The 16,997-nt window shown below is 59.2% G+C and overlaps 1 protein-coding gene across 14 annotated transcripts in view; it reads right to left on the minus strand.

Moving 5' to 3' along the window:
• Nucleotides 1-16,997, minus strand: part of TNS1 (tensin 1) — a 60,017-nt gene that overhangs the window by 17,908 nt on the left and 25,112 nt on the right. For 9 of the 14 annotated variants that reach the window (XM_051622867.1, XM_051622861.1, XM_051622864.1 and 6 more), the window contains 6 exons: nt 16,479-16,554; nt 16,219-16,348; nt 15,837-15,902; nt 15,132-15,293; nt 4,910-6,604; nt 2,545-2,625 (listed from right to left, as the gene is read on the minus strand). In XM_051622867.1, the coding sequence (XP_051478827.1) occupies nt 2,545-2,625; nt 4,910-6,604; nt 15,132-15,293; nt 15,837-15,902; nt 16,219-16,348; nt 16,479-16,554 (2,210 nt within the window). The remainder of the gene's footprint in view (nt 1-2,544; nt 2,626-4,909; nt 6,605-15,131; nt 15,294-15,836; nt 15,903-16,218; nt 16,349-16,478; nt 16,555-16,997) is intronic. The other 5 variants (XM_051622855.1, XM_051622866.1, XM_051622865.1 and 2 more) reach the window with 2 other exon arrangements.

Consider the following 16,997-nt stretch of genomic DNA (forward strand, 5'->3'; position numbering starts at 1 on the left):
TCCATCTCCCCCCAAACCTCTTTCCCAGATCCCAATGCCATAAGCCACCAGCACCCACAGCCTAGGAGAGTGCCAAGGGGCTCTGAGGCCCCAGGGGAAAGAAGGGAGCAAGCAAATCACCACGGGAGAATGGGTTTTTCCAGGCTGTCAAGGTTTAGGTGGATTCCAGTACTGATCCCCTTAGGCTGGAAGAAAGCCCCGGGACAGGGACAAAGCTAGCGCAGGGCAGGGGGGGCTTAGGAGGCTGGGATGAGGGGTGCAACCCCCTGTCCCAGCACCCAGCAGAGCCCAAATATACCCACCACCCCAGCAGGCCTGAAGAAGAGGTTAACTAGTGCTCAGGGCTGATGGTGCCAGGTTCAGTGTAGGGGAACTGCACAGAGAGAGCATCACGGGTGCAGCTCAGAGCCCCACAGGACTCCCATTCCTCCTTGGGACCCACATGGCAAGAGGGTGAGCCCCAGTCTCAGCCCCACCAGCACAGGTGACAGCACTGTCCCCTCCACCTTTCCCGCAGAGCCCAGGAATGCTCAGGCTCTGCCTCAGCCCAGCACATTTGGGGCAGGGAGGGGCGGAAAGGAAAAAGTAAAAAAAAAGAAAAAAGAGGCCAGCATCACGCTCCAGGAAATGCACTTTTCAAACACCAACTCCTTTCCCACGGGCTGGTGGAGGAAAACCAGCGATCAGCTGCTTCCCCTCGCTCCCGGGGGCTCCGCATGGGACCAACGCCTCAAGCCCGCTGACCTCCCTCCCCCCTTGAGCGCTCCGGCACCCTGCACCGGAGCTCACCCGGCCCCAGGGGGAAAAAAAGGCTGGGAGTGCAGGAGGGAGGGAGAGAGGGAAGTGGCCTGGGTGCAGTTCTAAATAATCAGCCCAGTGAATGGCAACAACAATAAAATCACGGCTGTGGGGGGGTGAGGGGAGAGCCGGCCGGGCTGCGAGGCGGGGGACGCGAGCCAACGGGGCCGGCTCCAGTCGCGGAGGCGGCCTGGAAAATTCCACTAAGAGCAGCTTTGAAACACAACTCCCCGATCCCTCCTGCAGGTGCTCGCCAGCGCGGGCGACAGTCATTAAAAAGGCCCATGGTGGGGTCAGGGGAGCCAAGAGGGTCTCTGAGAAGCTGCCCTGCAGACTGCGATGGCCAAGGGCAGCATTTTTTTCCCTGCTCCCCAGTTTAAGGGAATGAAGTCCTGAATTGCAAGGAAAAGTTGAAACAAAATGGGGTAAGTGGGGTGGAATAGAGCAAACCTCTGTATTTTCTTTCTCCCCTCTGCTTTAGCAGGGTGTCCTGCGTGCTGCAAGAGCAACACCAGGACCAGCCCTTGGCCCATCTCAAAGTGAGCTGCAGAGACTGAGAGCACTGCAACGAGGCAAGGACCAGGCTCCTCAAGTTGCCCACGCCTGCCTTGCTTTACATTTTTCATTTGGGAAGGACAATCAGCCCCTCACCAGAGCCCAGCTGTCAGTGTACATCACACATTTGCAGCATGAGACCCCCCACTCTATCCCCAGGGCTGCATGTCACCCAGCCACAGGGAGATGGACCCAACCCATCAGGACACCCAGGAGCTCACCGGGCTTTGGCTGCTCCACTCCCCAGACACAGAAAGCAGCCGGGGCCGCTGGGAGGGGAGGGAGGAGAAGGGAAAAAAGGGACTCATTGTTTGGGAGCCGAGAGTGGGAAACTTCACGGGCAGCCCGGAGCAAAGCCTGGAGGAAACCCAGGCTCTGAGCATAGCTCCCTCGACCCCCTGGGTGATTTATGGACTGGAAACTACACTTGAAAAACAAACTCTCCTTTCCCTGGCTCACTGTGCCCCCTCAGCAGACATACAGCCTCCCTTAGCCATGGCCCCACCAGCAGCTCCCCAAGGATGCCCTGCCTGGCTGCAAGAATTGGGGTTCCCCATCACAGCTGAAAGAGGGAATAGCATCCTGCACCCCACTCCCCACCCTTGTCCCCCATCACCTCTGGCACTGCCACCCCTTCTGCTGCCCATTTAACTTCCTAACCTGGCAGCAACCCTCTCCAGGCAAAGTCCTGCCCTTGGACTAAAGACAGTTCTAGGGCTGGAGAGGGGCAGGAGCACAACAGCCAGGGGAGGAAGAAGCAAGAGGGATTTCAACCCAGGTGGTTTTGCAGCTGCGGAGATACATTTCTGGACCTAATCAGGAGGCAGCTGCTTTTTGGGCATGAGATGCTGGAGCTATTGCCAGGTAAAAGCCAGGCAATGCCCCCATGGTGGAAATGAGAGGGCAAAGCTCCATCCATGGCCCTCGGGATGCAGCCCCTAGGAGTTAAAGCCAGAGAGGGACACATGATGCCCTGAACATCACTCTACTGAGAAAGGGGATCCTCCCTCCATCACACAACCATGCAACACACAGAGCACTCAGCATGCAGGGGTAGGGGAGGAAGGAAGGAGGAGAGAGAAGAAGGGAAAAAGGAAGGAAGGATGAGAGGGAAGAATGGAGGCGAGGGAATGAGAAGGATGGATGAGGAAGGTTGGGGGACAAGGAAGGAGGGAGGTGGAATGAACAAACCGGAGAAGGACCGTTGCTGGTTCAGAGGAGGACGGGGGACTTTGGTGCTCTTGTTGAGTTCCCTGAGCTTGGCGTTGTACTCTGCCAGCATACCAGGACAGGGGGTGCAAGGAGTGTTGGAAGTGACAGGGACAGACACAGTCCCCCATAGGGAGAGGACAGGGCAGACAGGACAAATGTCACAAGACACAATAGGGAGAGAGAGAGAAAACAAGAGAAGATATTAATTGAGCTCCAACAGATGAGCCTGGGGTTGCTTGGGGTCAGAGGGAGCTCAGACCCTGCTTGGAGCTGCTTTCCCATCACCCAAATTGCCTGGCTCCAGGCACCACCTAAACTCACATAGGAAATCAATGGTGGCAGCCCAAAATGGCCTGGTGCAACACCACAAAAAGCCCCATGACTTGGGGATGGTAATGTGCAGGTTCCCTCCATCATGGGATTACCAGGGCTGGGAAAGTAAGTGATGACCCCAAATGCCCTGCTGAGAGATGAGGGGTCTTGAAGGATGGCAGGACTGGGGAAGCAATGGGGATGCCAGTACAGTCCTGCCCCACCTCTTCCCCTCCATCACCAGTGGGAAGCAGGAACAGGAGCACTTTCCCACTGGGCATGGAGGAGGTGTGAGATGCTCCTCATGGCTTCACTGGGACAAGCAGTCAATTTATAGCAGCAGGGAATGTAAACAAACCCCTCCATGCTCCACCATACCCATTGGCCAGCCCCTCCCACACTGGCTTTGGAACACCTCGTTCCCAACAGAGGTCAGGCTGCCTGCCTGCGCTGTCCCCACCTCAGCACAAATGGCCAGACTCCAGCAGGGACAGGTGGCCGTGGGCCATGGGCCACCTCTCCTCCCCAGGAAGCCCAGTGGCTGCAGGGGGATGACAATGACCCCAGCCCAGCCTTGAAGACCTGACCCTGGGATCAGAATGGATAGATTTTTTTGGTAGACACCGTCAAACAGTTATTTGCCACCCACTTCAAATCTTGTTCCTCCTCTCTTGAGGGCTTTCCTCTTTTCCACCCCATTTTTTTCACTCTATAGCTGGGGAGGGTATCTGCTCCTTATAATATCAGTCCAGACATACAGCACCATTTAGGCATCCATGTGTCCTTGGGTTTGTTTCAACCCTCTGCACAAACCTTGGATCCCTTTGTGGATCTGGCCTGGATCACCAAGGTCACATCTGGATGGAGGCAAACTGCTCCAAACACCTCTGCCACCCACCCCTGCACCCCTACCCGCCGCTGCCACCCCTCCTGTCTCCCTCCCTAGTGACTCAGCCCCTGCTCCTGTGAAGTTGGTGCTGTTGGATTTTTCCAGCCAAGCCTTTTCTCCCTTCTGCTAATGCCAGGCGAGTTTCTGGACTGAGCGCAGAGCTGGAAGGGATGGAGCTGCCAAGCCCCAGCATCACGAGTGGGCCCCCAGCCTGGCCACAGCCCTGAACCCTTCCCAAATGTCATTCTACGATTCAACAACTACAGCTGAAACAGCAGGAAGGGTGGGCACCAAGCTCCTACAGGACCACAGCACCTCCTTCCCTGGGGCCTGGGACCCTCTGCATCCCCAGAGCCCCTGAACTGGAACCAACAGGAGGGCAGGGAGTCAGAGGATGCAATTTCCCCTCAATTTTCCCTCAGTGGCACAGAGTAAATGCCTTCATCCAGCCACGGCACCAATGCTCACTGCTGCATCCAGCCAAGCATCACACCAAACCCCTCTGGCAGGGCTGGGAAATGCCTTCCCCTAACCACCACTCCCAAGGCCAGGTCCAGCTTCCAAATACCCAGAGCTAAGCTGGCTGAGAGACTAGGGTAGAAAGGCTGCTGCCAGCCTGAATCCTGCCCCTCCTGCTCTAGCAGCACCACAGCTGCCCAAGGCGGGTGTTCAAGCACCAGAGAGGAGAGCCAAGTACCAAGCCCAGCACACTGAGGGAAAACAGGGGCTGCCATGAGGGAGAAGCCCAGCTGCTTCCAGGCAGAACACTCTCGACCAAAGCCGAAAACATCTTCCCGAACTCAGACATATCCTTCCCAAATGGGAGAAATCCCCCCAAGACCCAGCAAGTGGCCCTGCTGCAGGGGCAGACCAGCCCATAGCCCAAAGGGGTGAGGATGGGGGGGCCCAATCACCTCAGCCACCCCTTCTCCCCACCTCTGGGCAATGCTGCTCCAGGCAAGCTGCAAGGTGCGGTGGTCTCGGTGAAGGAGAGGGGCACATGCTGCCACCCAAGCCTGGATCCATCACATGAGAGGAGTCGCTGCATCTCCTATCCCCAGCTTCACATGCACCACCCCCGTAGGCTCCAGCTGTCTGGGACATGCGGTCCCCCCATTCCCCCAAGGAATCAAAGCATCCTACCTGCCACCCTGTGGGCCACCAGGCCCTCCAGATTCAAGGGCTCTTCTGCTGACCTCGACAGGTCTTCGTAGCTGTCCAGTCCCTTGGGGGGCATCTGGGTTTGTGGCAGGACGGTGGGGGGAGGCAGGGAGGACACGAGCTGCTGAGACCCCCCAGGGCTGTAGGAAGTGCTGAGTGGGAGGATGCCCACTGGCTCTCCAGCTGGGGCATGGCTGTAGCTCCTTGGCTCCGGCACTGGTCCTGGCTGGTAGCTGTAGGGTGAATAGGTTTCCCGGTATTCACGAACCCCATAGTCCGGCTCACTGGAAGAACAGGCTTTGCCCCCCGGCTCGGAGACCACAGGGCTCACAGAGCTGCCGAAGGACCTCGGCTGGACCACTTGTGGAGTCGGCCGGGCATAGAGACCGGCAATGGGCTGAGCTGAGCGGGAGGAGAGCAGGGGCCCCGCCGGCTTCTCCTGGCGGGAGGCAGCAGGCACGCTCTGTGACTTGTGGACAGTGGGTGCAAGGTCCAGCATGAGGACATCGAGTGCTTCGATGGACTGCTCAATCTCCCGGCGAGAGGGCGCCCGGGGGAATTCCGGCATGCTGTGGCTGTGAGGGGGCACCGGCTGCAGTGGGCTGGGCTGGGGGCTGCAGCTGGAGATGCTGGGGCTGTGGCTCTCCATGCCGCCTTCCTGCAGCCGGGAAGGTGGCCGGCTCCCTCCTTGCTGCTGCCAGGAATTCAAGCCCCTCTGCACAGCCTCTCGGCTGCTGGTGCTGCGAGCTGGGGCCTGGGGCTGCGCCGGGCTTGGGTCATACTTGGTCGTGTCCACGGCTGGGAATGATCTGGAGCGGTAGGCGCCAGAGTGGTCGTAGCTGTACAGGTAGGGCTGGGAGCCAGGCATCGGCTGGGGCTGGAGCCAGCCCGGGGCATGGGAGCCCGGCGGGCGCTGCGGGTAACCAGCCAGGTGGTCCTGAGTGGACGCTGAGGGCCGCAAGGGAGACAGCGGGTCACGGAGGTGGTGGCCCATCAGAGCATTCTGGTTGTTGTAAGAGTAGCCGCCGTTGGAGAGCGGCTCACCATCGTACAGCCCATCCTTCAGCAGCTTCTCAGCCCCATTGTAGCTCGAGGGGCCATTGGGCAGGGAGGAGAGGCTGCCCACCCGGGGGGCATCCTGGTAGCCAGCCTCGCTGGCAGTGGTGGTGCCATCCAAGGAAGAGAGTGTGCCCAGGCTGCCCACACTGTGCCCATCCTGGTTGGGCAACTCATCATCCAAGATGTCGGTCTCCCGCTCGGTCACCAGCGCAGCAGCATTCCCATTAACGTGCACCTGAGCTGGCACCACGTGGCGGCCCGGCATGGTGGGCAGGCGTGCCGGCACAGGGCCGGGTGCGTGGTTGTGCATGGGCGGCGCGTTCTCCAAGCCAAAGCCAACAAGGAGACGATCCAGCTCCCGCTTCTCCTCGGGGCTCAGCACTGCCTGGCCGCCGGGCACCCCGGGCACCCCCGGCTCATCGGTCCGGTCAGTCTTGGTGGAGGCAGTGGAGTTGCCCGAGTCACTGCTCACCGAGAGCGTGTGCTCGACGTGGTTGGGCGCTGCTGAGAGCGGGAGGCGGGTGGCGTTGACAGCGCTGGTGCTGCCGTGGAGGGAGTCTTTCTTCTTCACTTTAGCGTAGAGGCTCCCGTCCAGAGGCCCTTGCGTGTGCCCAACCTCTGCAAGGGGAGAAACGAACACGAGACCCCAGATCAATTGCTGGCTCTCTGCACGGAGCTAATGGGTCCCATTAGCCGGTGGTTTCGATCTCTTCCGTGCCGCCGGAATGTTTAAAGACCAGCATCGCCGTCTCCTCGGCACCCTCTGCAATCCCACGGGCGCCACCAGGCAGAGATACCGGAGCCAGACCCTCCCCAGACCCTTGCCCCCACAGCCCCTCATTCCACATGCTGTCCTGCCCTGCCCTGCAAGCACTGCCTGCTTCACTGGGATCCACCACAATTCCCCCCTCCCAGCCCCAGGCATCATTCCTGGCAATTCCCCTCCACAGCTGGTGAGGGCCAGGGCTGCCCACACACAGTCGGCCATGACTTTGTTGCCGCTCAGCAGGGATCAGCCAGCCCTAAAGGACCATACGGCACTGGGGAGGTGAACAGGGAGGGTGGAGGAGATGCACCACAGCCCGTAGGAGGACAGGCGGAGGCGGTCAGGCTCTGGCCTTGTAGCTCTGCATGTTTCCAGCTGGATGGATGTGCTCAGCCCATGGGTGAAGGACAGCTGAACCACAGAACTACCTTCCCAGTCCCCACCCACTCTCCTCCCAGATGATGCACAGGTCCAGCCAGCTGCCCATCCTTGACATTTTCTTTCCTGGCTACAGACAGGCTCCCACCCTTTCTCTCCTTCCTCCTCCCTCTCTCAGCCTGGTTGGATCTGCCCTGGACCCTTACTCACTGCCACACACTGTCCCAAAGCTCCCACACAGGCAGTGTCTCTGCTCAACTCCAAACATGCAGCATCTCCTCTCTGGAGAGGCACCCTGATCTCACCATTTGAAGTTGGTTAGAGCAGCCAGCTCTACTCCATGGACCCAAAAGGCCGGGGGGAAGCCTGGGCATGGCAGCATTGCCACCGGCAACCTTGCATCCCAGCTACAGGCACCCCAGCTCCCACCACCCACAGCAGCCCCAACAACACAACCAGCTGCATCCTTTAAACTTTTCCAAATGGGAAAGCTAGATTTTGGGGGCAGAGAGGTACCCCAGCCACTGACACGGCAATGGAGAAGGCCCCCAAGACATTATTCCCCCCAACGGAGCATGCGCAGCACCGGCTGGGCTGCAGACTCCTGTTTTTCCAGCTCCCTGATGAGGTTTCCTGGAAGGGCCCGCGAGCCGCGTTAAACACTTTCTTTTGGAGGAAAAAATGACTCTTCCCTGGCAGGGAGCCAGGCGGCTGACTCAGGGACGGAAGGCGGCCCTAACGCGATAGTGTGAAATCAGAGCGTTCCTATCTGTGAGCAAAACACTTCCGAAAGCCAGCCCCAAGCTGGGGACAGTTTAACCAGTCCCACACCGCTGCACCGGAGCCCCAGCAGCTCCCGCACCACTGACCCCCCTGTAAAGCGGGGGGGGGGGACGACACACAATAACACCCAGCACATGTCCTACCACATCAGGGTTTTCTCCTTGCCGCAGATTTTCCACTCTCAAATCCCCACCAGCAGCATGTCAAGGAGGCAGCTGAGCCCCAGATTCCCCCCCTTGTCCTGAAGCTGCCATGGGACTGCAGAGGAAGGTCCTCTCTGGGCACTCTGTGCTGGAAAGACAGAGGATGGGGTCCACGATTTCTCCTGGAGACTCAGAGCTCCTTTATCCACCCAGTGTAGCCAGGAACTGACAGCATTTTGACTCCACGACACCTCCCATACAGGGGAAAAGGGGGAGGAAGGGAAGGAATCTGTGGAGGGGGAAAGGGAAAAGCAGCATGGCGAGTGTCAATGCCAGAGAGGCCAAGACATCTCCTGGAGCCAGGCCACTGCCCAACCCTCCTGTCTGATGGCAGCAATGGGTACAGGCTGATCTCAGGAAAAAGGGCAAGAGCCAGGGTGGGGGCTGGGATAAATAGGGCAGGGGAATAGAAAGGAAAGGGAATAAATAAATATAAATGAAAGCACGTGGCACCAAGGGAGAAAATAGCTAGGAAACGCTTTAATTAGACTCTGGGCTGGGCACCATCCCACGGCTGGGAGAAACATCTCAACAGTCGAGTCAGGATGGGGCATGATGTGGTTGGCAGAGCCAGAAAGCCTCAAGCACCCTGTCCCACCTTCCCCAGACCTGGCCAGGCAGGGACATGAAAGGTCTGGTGGCCTCCACCACAACAGCAGCTCCAGGGTAGCAAGAAAGGAAGGGGCCATGACACTTCCACCATCAGTCAGGCCCTCATCCAACAGCTGCTCTACCCACACCTGACTGCTCCTCATCTCCACATACACCCTGGGCTCTGATGCCAAGAGCCAAATCCTGCTGTTCCTCAGTACTTCCAGGCCCACCTGCCCTGGGCCATGCTATCCCTCATGCAGTCACCCATCACTTGTCACCTAAGAAGTTGAATAAAATCCCCCAAAGAAGACCAAGGGAAGTGAGGACAGGCTACTTTTGCTGAAGCAACTGTCCCCAAAGCATCAGGCTCCCAGGTGCCCATTTGCAAAGTGTCTGAAGTTCCCAGTAAGGTCAGATTTCATCCCTGAAGGTGAGAGCAGCTCCAGCCTGGCAGGCTGTGCCCTCCCAGGGTTGGGTTTGCCCAGGGCTCAGCCCCAGATACAGCTCTGCTCCAGCTCTATCTGCTCCAGCTGTACCGAGGTGGCTCTGGAAAGCCCAGTCTGATCCTACCCCTGGTGCCAGGCTTTGCTACCCCAGGAGGGCAATGCTCTGCCCTCTACCTCCCCAGCATCCTGCAGCTCAGTCCAGGAGAAAAACTGGTCCAGAGCATGCATGACAATGGGATGAGGGGTCAGCTTACATCCCCAAATCCCAGCCACCCACCTCATGCCCCGTGAGGTGCACCATACAGCATCATGCACCAGCACAAATCCTGGCCGGGGCTCTGCATCAGTGTAGAGGACAAGGCTGGGGCACCACCATGCCTGCCCTGGTCCTACCCGCACCAGCAGCCCACCCACTGCCTTCACTCCCTGCCAGTCAGAGCCCAAGATACCTCTGGAGCCAGCAAGGAAGATTCTGGGGTCCTTCATAGGATGAAGGATACAGGCTGAGTCCCATGGGGGAGAGCTCAGCCCCCTAGCTGTGGTGTCATCCTGTGACCAGATGTGATGGCAAGGAGTAACTCCAGCCCCTGAGCCACGGGTCACCACAGCCATGAATTTCCCTCCCGCCCCCAGCCCTTTCTCCCATCCCGTCCAGCTCAAAGAAAAGCAAAGTCAGGACTTACCAAAGGGGATGGGGAGGAAAAGATCCCAGACGAAGAGAAGGAGCGGGCAGCAAAATCCCTTTCCTTCACTCCTTCCAGCACCAGAGCCTTCCAGGGGGACCTGGCGTGGTGGCAGCTCAAGCAGCGTCCACAGCCAGCTCCGTGTGTTGGTCCAGGACAGGAGCCGACAGCCTGGGGCTGGCTTTGGTTGGCGTTTGTCCCTTTGCCTTTCCCTTTAGCAGAGGGAGTTATTCCCTCCCCAGCGCTGTGTCCCGTGGGGCCAGCAAGAGGGGCACCCTAACAGCAGCAGGGTGCTGGAGGAACTCGGATACGGGGTACCCCCAGGACACAGGGTGCAGAAGGCAGGATGGAGGAGGAGAAGGCTGCGGAGGAGGCAGGAGGTGGATTGGAGGTGGATTGGAGGTGGAGGAGGTGCTGTTGTGCTCCCCTCTGTCCCGGACCACACAGGGACCAGGACAGTGGGAGGGAAGGGCAGCTGGGGGCCGCCCAAACCTAAGCTCCAGCCCGGGTTAACCCCAGCGAGGTGCGGGAAGGGTGGGAGCTGTGGAGAGGACAGCTGGACAGACAGCTCCTAGCTATGAATATTAACTACTTCCTTCATAGGCAGGGCTGCGACATGTTAACTGTTTCCTAGGCATGACAGACAGACAGCTGGTCAGCCTGTGCCCCCCGCACCGTGTGCTGAGCATCACCCTACTGGATGACAGCCCTGCCTGGCTCCACACACGTCACACCTGTCCCCAAAAAAGCAGTGACATATTGGGGGTGGGGACATCCTTTCAGGCCACATGTGATGCAGTAACCCAGCTGGGACTGCAAACCCAAACATCTTACTGGAGACTTGAGTTTCTCCATTTTAAATAAATATGAAGTCAAAGAAGAGTAGAAGCCTGCTGCAGCCAAGCCACCGACCACTTTCCCTGCCAAACTAGACCTGTTTTCACAAACCCCTTTCTCTGCCTCACCAGCACTGCAGCACAGCATGGACACCCCAACACCGGTTTGAGGATGGCACGTGCTGCCGTGTCCCATGGCAGGAGGCACAGCATGGATCCTGTCCATCCCGGAGCCCTCTGTAACCATGCTGCTCCATCCTGGGCAAAATGTGCACCAGGACAATTCAGTTCAGGTGGCAGCAAGCCACTCTATGTCCAGACCCCCTGCTTGAACCCATGCTCAAGCCTCCACTCCTTGACAGATCTAACATACTCAGCAAAAAATGAGGCTCCTCCCACTCTAAGCCCCAAAATTGTGCATTTCCCACACCCCTGTGGATGATGGCTGGGGATGAGAGCAGTGTTCCCAGCCAGCCCCCTGACTCACAGCCCTATTTGCTCCCAAATAACGGCACACGCCAAGTTAGCATCCTCCCCAGACCTCCAAGGTTTGCTTGTTCCTCTGCCTTTTTTAAATTTTTGCCTCAGTTGTCCAGCTATGGGCAGCCCACAAAGGGCCAGGTCAAGGGCTCCTCATTCCAGCCTGGATGTTCAGGGACAGTTTGAAGGGGGAAGAGAAGGGGCCAAGTTTCCACCAGCACGTCCCTCTCTCCCTGCATTCCACCCCTGCCTGGTTCTGAGTCCCAGTGGGACCAAAACCCATCAGCCTCCACATCACAACCCCAAATACCAGGTCAGAGGACAGACCCTGCCCTGGGAGCAGCCGTGCTCCAGCCGAAATGTCTAGCCAAGCCTGTGGATGCTCCAGCATTTCTCCCAGGGGGAATAACCAGAAGCAAAGGGGAGACACTCCCTATGGATCCCCATCCAGCCCAGCCAGGTCCCTGCTGCCCCCCAAAACGCCCACGCCACTAAGCCCTTACCTTTCGGTGGCCCGAGCAGCGAGCCGGCAGAGAGGGGCGGGATGGGGAGGGGGAAGCAGATTCCTTCGGCTTTAGTCAGCTGGCGAAGGCGAGAGGAGAAGCCAGCGCTCCCCTCCCCGCCGCGCCGGCCAGGGGACGCATCCAGCCGCGGGGGGAGCCCGCAGCCCGCCGGCAGCTCCGCCGATGGCTTTAACAGCTCCGGCCTGGCCCATTTCGTTCCCTGCCTCTACACAGCCTGGCTCACCCCCTTGGGCAGTCTCAGCCCCAGATAAGAGGGGGCAGGATTTTATTCCACTGGGGAAGATGTGCCACACGAGATGCCCACCCTCCTGGGGGACCAATGGATGACAGCGACCACATCTGGACCACACACAGGAAGGTGCAGGATCAGCACTCAGTTCAATCTGGGAAGTTTTGGGACTCCCCAGCCTTTGCCACACATCCCAGGAGTGGTGGGATGCTCCTCCTGCTCCCCATCCCAGCCAGCCCTGCCCTGCTGTATGGGGCTGAGTTGCAGGGGAGCCCCACGCCAGAAGCATGACTCAGGTGGGGATTTAACAAGTCTCCTGCAGATGTTGAACTTGGCCAGGCCCCAGCCACCCCCCTTCCAGCTCCAGTAAAAATGGGGGGTGGGCAGGGATAGGAATGGGGATGGTATGGAAGTGGGAGACAGGCAGGAGGGGTCGATGATGGGTGTAACAGGATGAGCCAGTGGGGAGCTACTGGTCTGGGGAAACAAACCCAGCCCCTGGCGCCCACCACTCCAGGGTGGCAGAGACCAGTGTCCCCCCACCCTGCTCACACATGCAAACCCTGGGGACAACACCTCCACCAGCACCCTGTTCTCCATCAGCATTGGTCTTCTCAGCAAAACCAAAGTAGGCCATAGATGATGCCCATCCAGCTTTGCTCACCTGCTTCTGCGTTGGTTGCCTCCAACAAGATGCAAACCCGAAAGTGTCACAGCTCTTCTCCTGCCTCCCTGCGGCCAGCCTGGCCCCCTGAGGAAAGCCACCATGGTACTGGAAAACCATCCTTCATCCACCCAGGATAGGGGACATCTTAACCCCCAGAACAACCACAGGAAGAAGCACCTCATCACCACGCTTCAGCTTCCAAACACTCAGCCAACTGACAGCTATGGGGACCACAGCAGCAACCCATCACACAGCTGGCACTGACCACAAAACCCCCTCAAGGATGAAGAAGGATGGCAGATAAAGCCATGAGCTCCTTGGGGACATGACTCCTCCATGCTGTGTGAGGATGGATGACAGGCAGTGGGACAGGTTCTCAGGGGTACCCCAGCACAGCCCACTCTCACCAAGGACCACTGGGCAGCCTGAGCCCAGTAGGCAGCAAGGATCTTGCCTGGGCAAGGCAAGAGGGTGAGCTTGCAGATGGGGACAAAACTGTGCCATGGGGTAGTTCACAGAGCAGCCCCTGCTTGCTGCACCCAGGTATGTTCCTTCCTAGCCAGAGGGCAAGATGTGGGGGTTCAGACCCCCTTCTCATGGCCCCTGCCCTCGGGGAGCCTGATCAGCTGAAGACCCTGCTGTGACCCAGTTTCCCCTTCCCCACAGCCCTGCAGATAAGCATAGTATAGGCAAGTGTAACACCAGGACAGGCACCATCCCCAGCAGATCTCCTGGTGGATCCCCAGCCATCCACCTGCTCCTTTGGCTTCAGGGTCCCATGGGGTCACCCCCACCCTGTCAGGCACCCACCCCCAGCCCAGATGGGTGCCCCATGCTGAGCCAAAGCCACCAGAGAAAGGACATCCACCCCCACCAAGAGCTGCTGTGGCCGGCAGAGACGCGGCGCAGGGGGGACCCACCGGTTGGCAGGCGATCCCGATCCTGTCGGCCTGGGCTGCGGTGCCAGTCTGCAGGGAGCCTTCTCCAAGCAGCACGGACAGGCAGTGGCAGGGACAAGGAGTGGCGGTTGATCCCACCCCGGCTTGGGTCCCTGTGCCAGCTTCACCCCCCTCCACCCCCGGCCGCCGCTCGCTCACGCCTGGTGGTGCCAAAAATGTGGCGTGCAATTCCCTGACCAAATAAGGCGAGAACAACCATAAACAGGGACCCCCCTCGCACAGCCAGGCACCAGGGTCCCCATCCCAGCCCAGGACAGGCTGGAGAAGAGGAAAAGTACCAAGGGAAGGAGGAAGAGGGGAGACCCCCAAGCCCATGCTGGCTCTCCCCACTGCTGCTCAAGGTTGGGGCGGGTCAGGGGAGGCCCCCATAGATGGGCTGTGTGCAGCTGCCTGCACTGGCATGGGTGGGAGGGCAGCCTCCTGCTTCCAACTGCGTCCTCCAGCAGTGTCAACTCATCCCAAAACTGACTGCAAACGTGCCCTTATTCCCCATTGTCATCCTGCCAGCTGGCACATGAAGAACCTCCATTGCCCTGACACCCACTGAGAACCCAGGAGGGGGCAGAGAGGAGCCCTGGGGTACCTCTGCAGCCCTGAGAGGGGCTGGGAGTGCTGGGGCTCTGCCCTGAGGGCCAGAGGGGAACACATGTGCATTGAGGCATTCAGGGCTCTGCAGGCAGGAGGGGGCTGCCAGCCAGTCCTGCCAGCTGAGGGCAGGGGGCAGAGCCATGGTCTGAGCTCATGGCAGGGACAGATGTCCCCTCCCCTTGGGGCTGGACCCAGAGCCACCAGCTCCTCGCTGTGTAGCTGAGCCCATGTGTCACGAGTTGCCTGTTTACTGCCCCAGGCCAAGGCAGGTGCCTGTGCCAGCTCCATGCAGCCACCCCCAGTCCAACCCTACGTCCTCACCACAGGCAAGGACCTCCTCGCCAGCCTGGGCACCCAGAGTCCCCACCCTTCCCAGCAAGGCCGGCCGCCCACAGCTCCCAGTTGGAGTAGCCAGTGACCTTCAGGGTCGTTGGGGACCGCAGCTGTCCCCAGCCTGGAGATGCCTGTCCAGACAAGGCCAGGAAAGCTCAGGCATCTGCTCAGCCACAGGTGGCTTCGCTGTCAGGACAAGGGCCCAGCACTCTTCAACATACAAATACTACCTGTTCCTGCCAAGCGGGCCAGGGCAGCCAACTCACCACATCCAGGCAGGTGCTCAAGGGGCTTTTACCAGCTCCAAGCCATGGTGCAGACAGTCCAGGGCCAGTGAGATGTCCTCATCTCCCAGGGGAAACTGAGGCACGGCAACATCCCGCCATGAGCAAGCTCATGGGTTTGGATTTCCCAGAGCTCTGGGGCATGAATGAGGGCTGGATCCTGCTCCATGCAAACAGGATTTTGAGTGCAAAAGCACCAAAAAAAGTGTGAGCTCCCTGGCACCACTGGCAGGAGGTAAAGTCCATGACATCCTCCTCTCCCATCCTGTGGCACACTCCTCCAGCAGCAGCCACCTGCCCCTAGCTCTGCTGCCCACCGGTGTCCCATTCTCCAAGGTGACAGGAATTTCTGCAGGGAAGCTTTGGCCACCGACCGCCCCGTGAGCCCTAACCTTTCTCCAGGTGCTTGCCAGGCAGGGGTGGCTCAGCCCAGGCACCCTCTGTGCTCTCCTCACGCTGGATGTTGAAGTTCTCATAGGAATCCCACCGGATAAGCGGGTCAGATGTGTTGTAGTCCACAGAGACACTGGGCCCATTCTCCAGGTGCTCCATGCCTGGGAAGAGGTGGGACAGTCAGCTGGGGTGACAATGGAGCCAGTGTGGGTGGGATGGAGGGAGGAGATGGAGGGAAGGCACAGGCAAGAAAAAGAGAGCAGGAGCTGCAGGGCAAGGCGGCATAGTCAAACAGGAATGGAAACACTGAGAGGGATGGATTGGCATGGGAGATACATCAAGACCCACAAACAAGGTTGGGGCTCTTCAGATTGCCTAGGGACAGGCAGAAGGACTGACAGTGAATGTGTCTCGGTCTGGACCTTTTGGGTGGGAGGGTCTTCCCAAGCACTCCCTCCCTCTCTCCCAGGCCAGCAAGTGCTACAGAGAGAGGACTCCTGGAGAAGACAGTGAGGGCGATAGGGCACCCATGGGTGTTCCTAGATCAGCATCACTGCCTGGACCCCTCATCCCACCCCGGGTGACAAAGGGATGGCAAATGGGGCAGGGAGAGTTCACAAGGGAGGCAGCAGGGGATACAGGTGGGAAGCAGGAGAGGAGCCAGCATCCAGCTCCAAACCCCTGTGGCGGTGAGCCAACCATACCTTGGATCTTCTCGGGGCCATAGGAGAACACAAACTCCACCTTCCCATACTCGGGGAAGCGGTCATCTGGGAGGGAAAGAGCAGAGCAATGGGATCATCTCCATTGATTCCTCTAATGGCACCCAGACAGTCACTCCAAACATGCCTGGAGCAGAGGGCACCCACCCCAGCCAGCAGAGGATGGGAGCTGGTAGGGGATATCCCAGCATGGGGCAGCACATCTCGGCTCCCAAACAAACAACCACACGGATGGAGCAGGGGTGCCCTGCTACATCGGGGTGGATTGGGGGTGGGTGCCCAGATATCCCAGCAATTGCAGTGCATCAGAGGAGAGGGAGGAGGAAGGAGTTTGGGTGGGGAGGTGCTGTGCTGGGGTGGTTACCTCTGAAGGCCTCGTCCAGGTCCTCCTTGCCAAAGACAACGTCAAGGTCATGCACAGCGCACGTGTGGAACTGCACACGGAAGATCACGTCACGGGTCGGGCTGCGAAACTTCTTGTGGTAACACTTCAGCTGTGGAGGGGAGCAGGAACCGGCCATCAGGACAAGGCCCTGGGGCTGGGCAAGGGGGAGCCGGGGGGTCCTGAGGACCACCCGTCCCCAAGCTGCTCCCTGCACGGCGGGCTGAGCCAAGGCTCCTTACCAAGATATCGCCCTTGAGGAGCAAACCAGGCTCAATGGTAATGCAGATGCCTGTCTGGCTGTCTCCTTGCACGTTGCTGCAGAGAGGGAAGGCAGGAAGACCTGAGCTGCGCTGCAGAGCCACCCCAAAGCTCTTAGCACTGCCTTGCCCAGCCCCTTTCACCCAAACCCAGCTAGGAAAGGTGCAAAGCACAGAGCTGGCCCTCCAGGTGACAGAGAAGGGTCCTGTCCCACAACCCAAAGGCCACCCATTCCCAGGAAGAGGTGGACAGGAGTGGGGAACTGAGGCACAGCTCAATGAAGATGCTAAAAATCCCAGGTGGGAGGGTTTGACTGGGGTCTGAGTGCTGGGGCTGGGCTACCGGGTTGTCCACACTGCTCCCACGGTTTGACTGGAGCATGGGATGAGGAGGGAGAGTTCTTGGGAAAGACTCTCCTCCCCGCCTCAGTTTCCCTGTTGGAAACCCCTCCTTCCCTCCCTGGGCACAGGGAGGCTGCCTCCAGGCAGTGGCATCACCAG

Source organism: Apus apus, chromosome 6, assembly GCF_020740795.1.
Source record: "Apus apus isolate bApuApu2 chromosome 6, bApuApu2.pri.cur, whole genome shotgun sequence".
NCBI lineage: Eukaryota > Metazoa > Chordata > Aves > Apodiformes > Apodidae > Apus > Apus apus.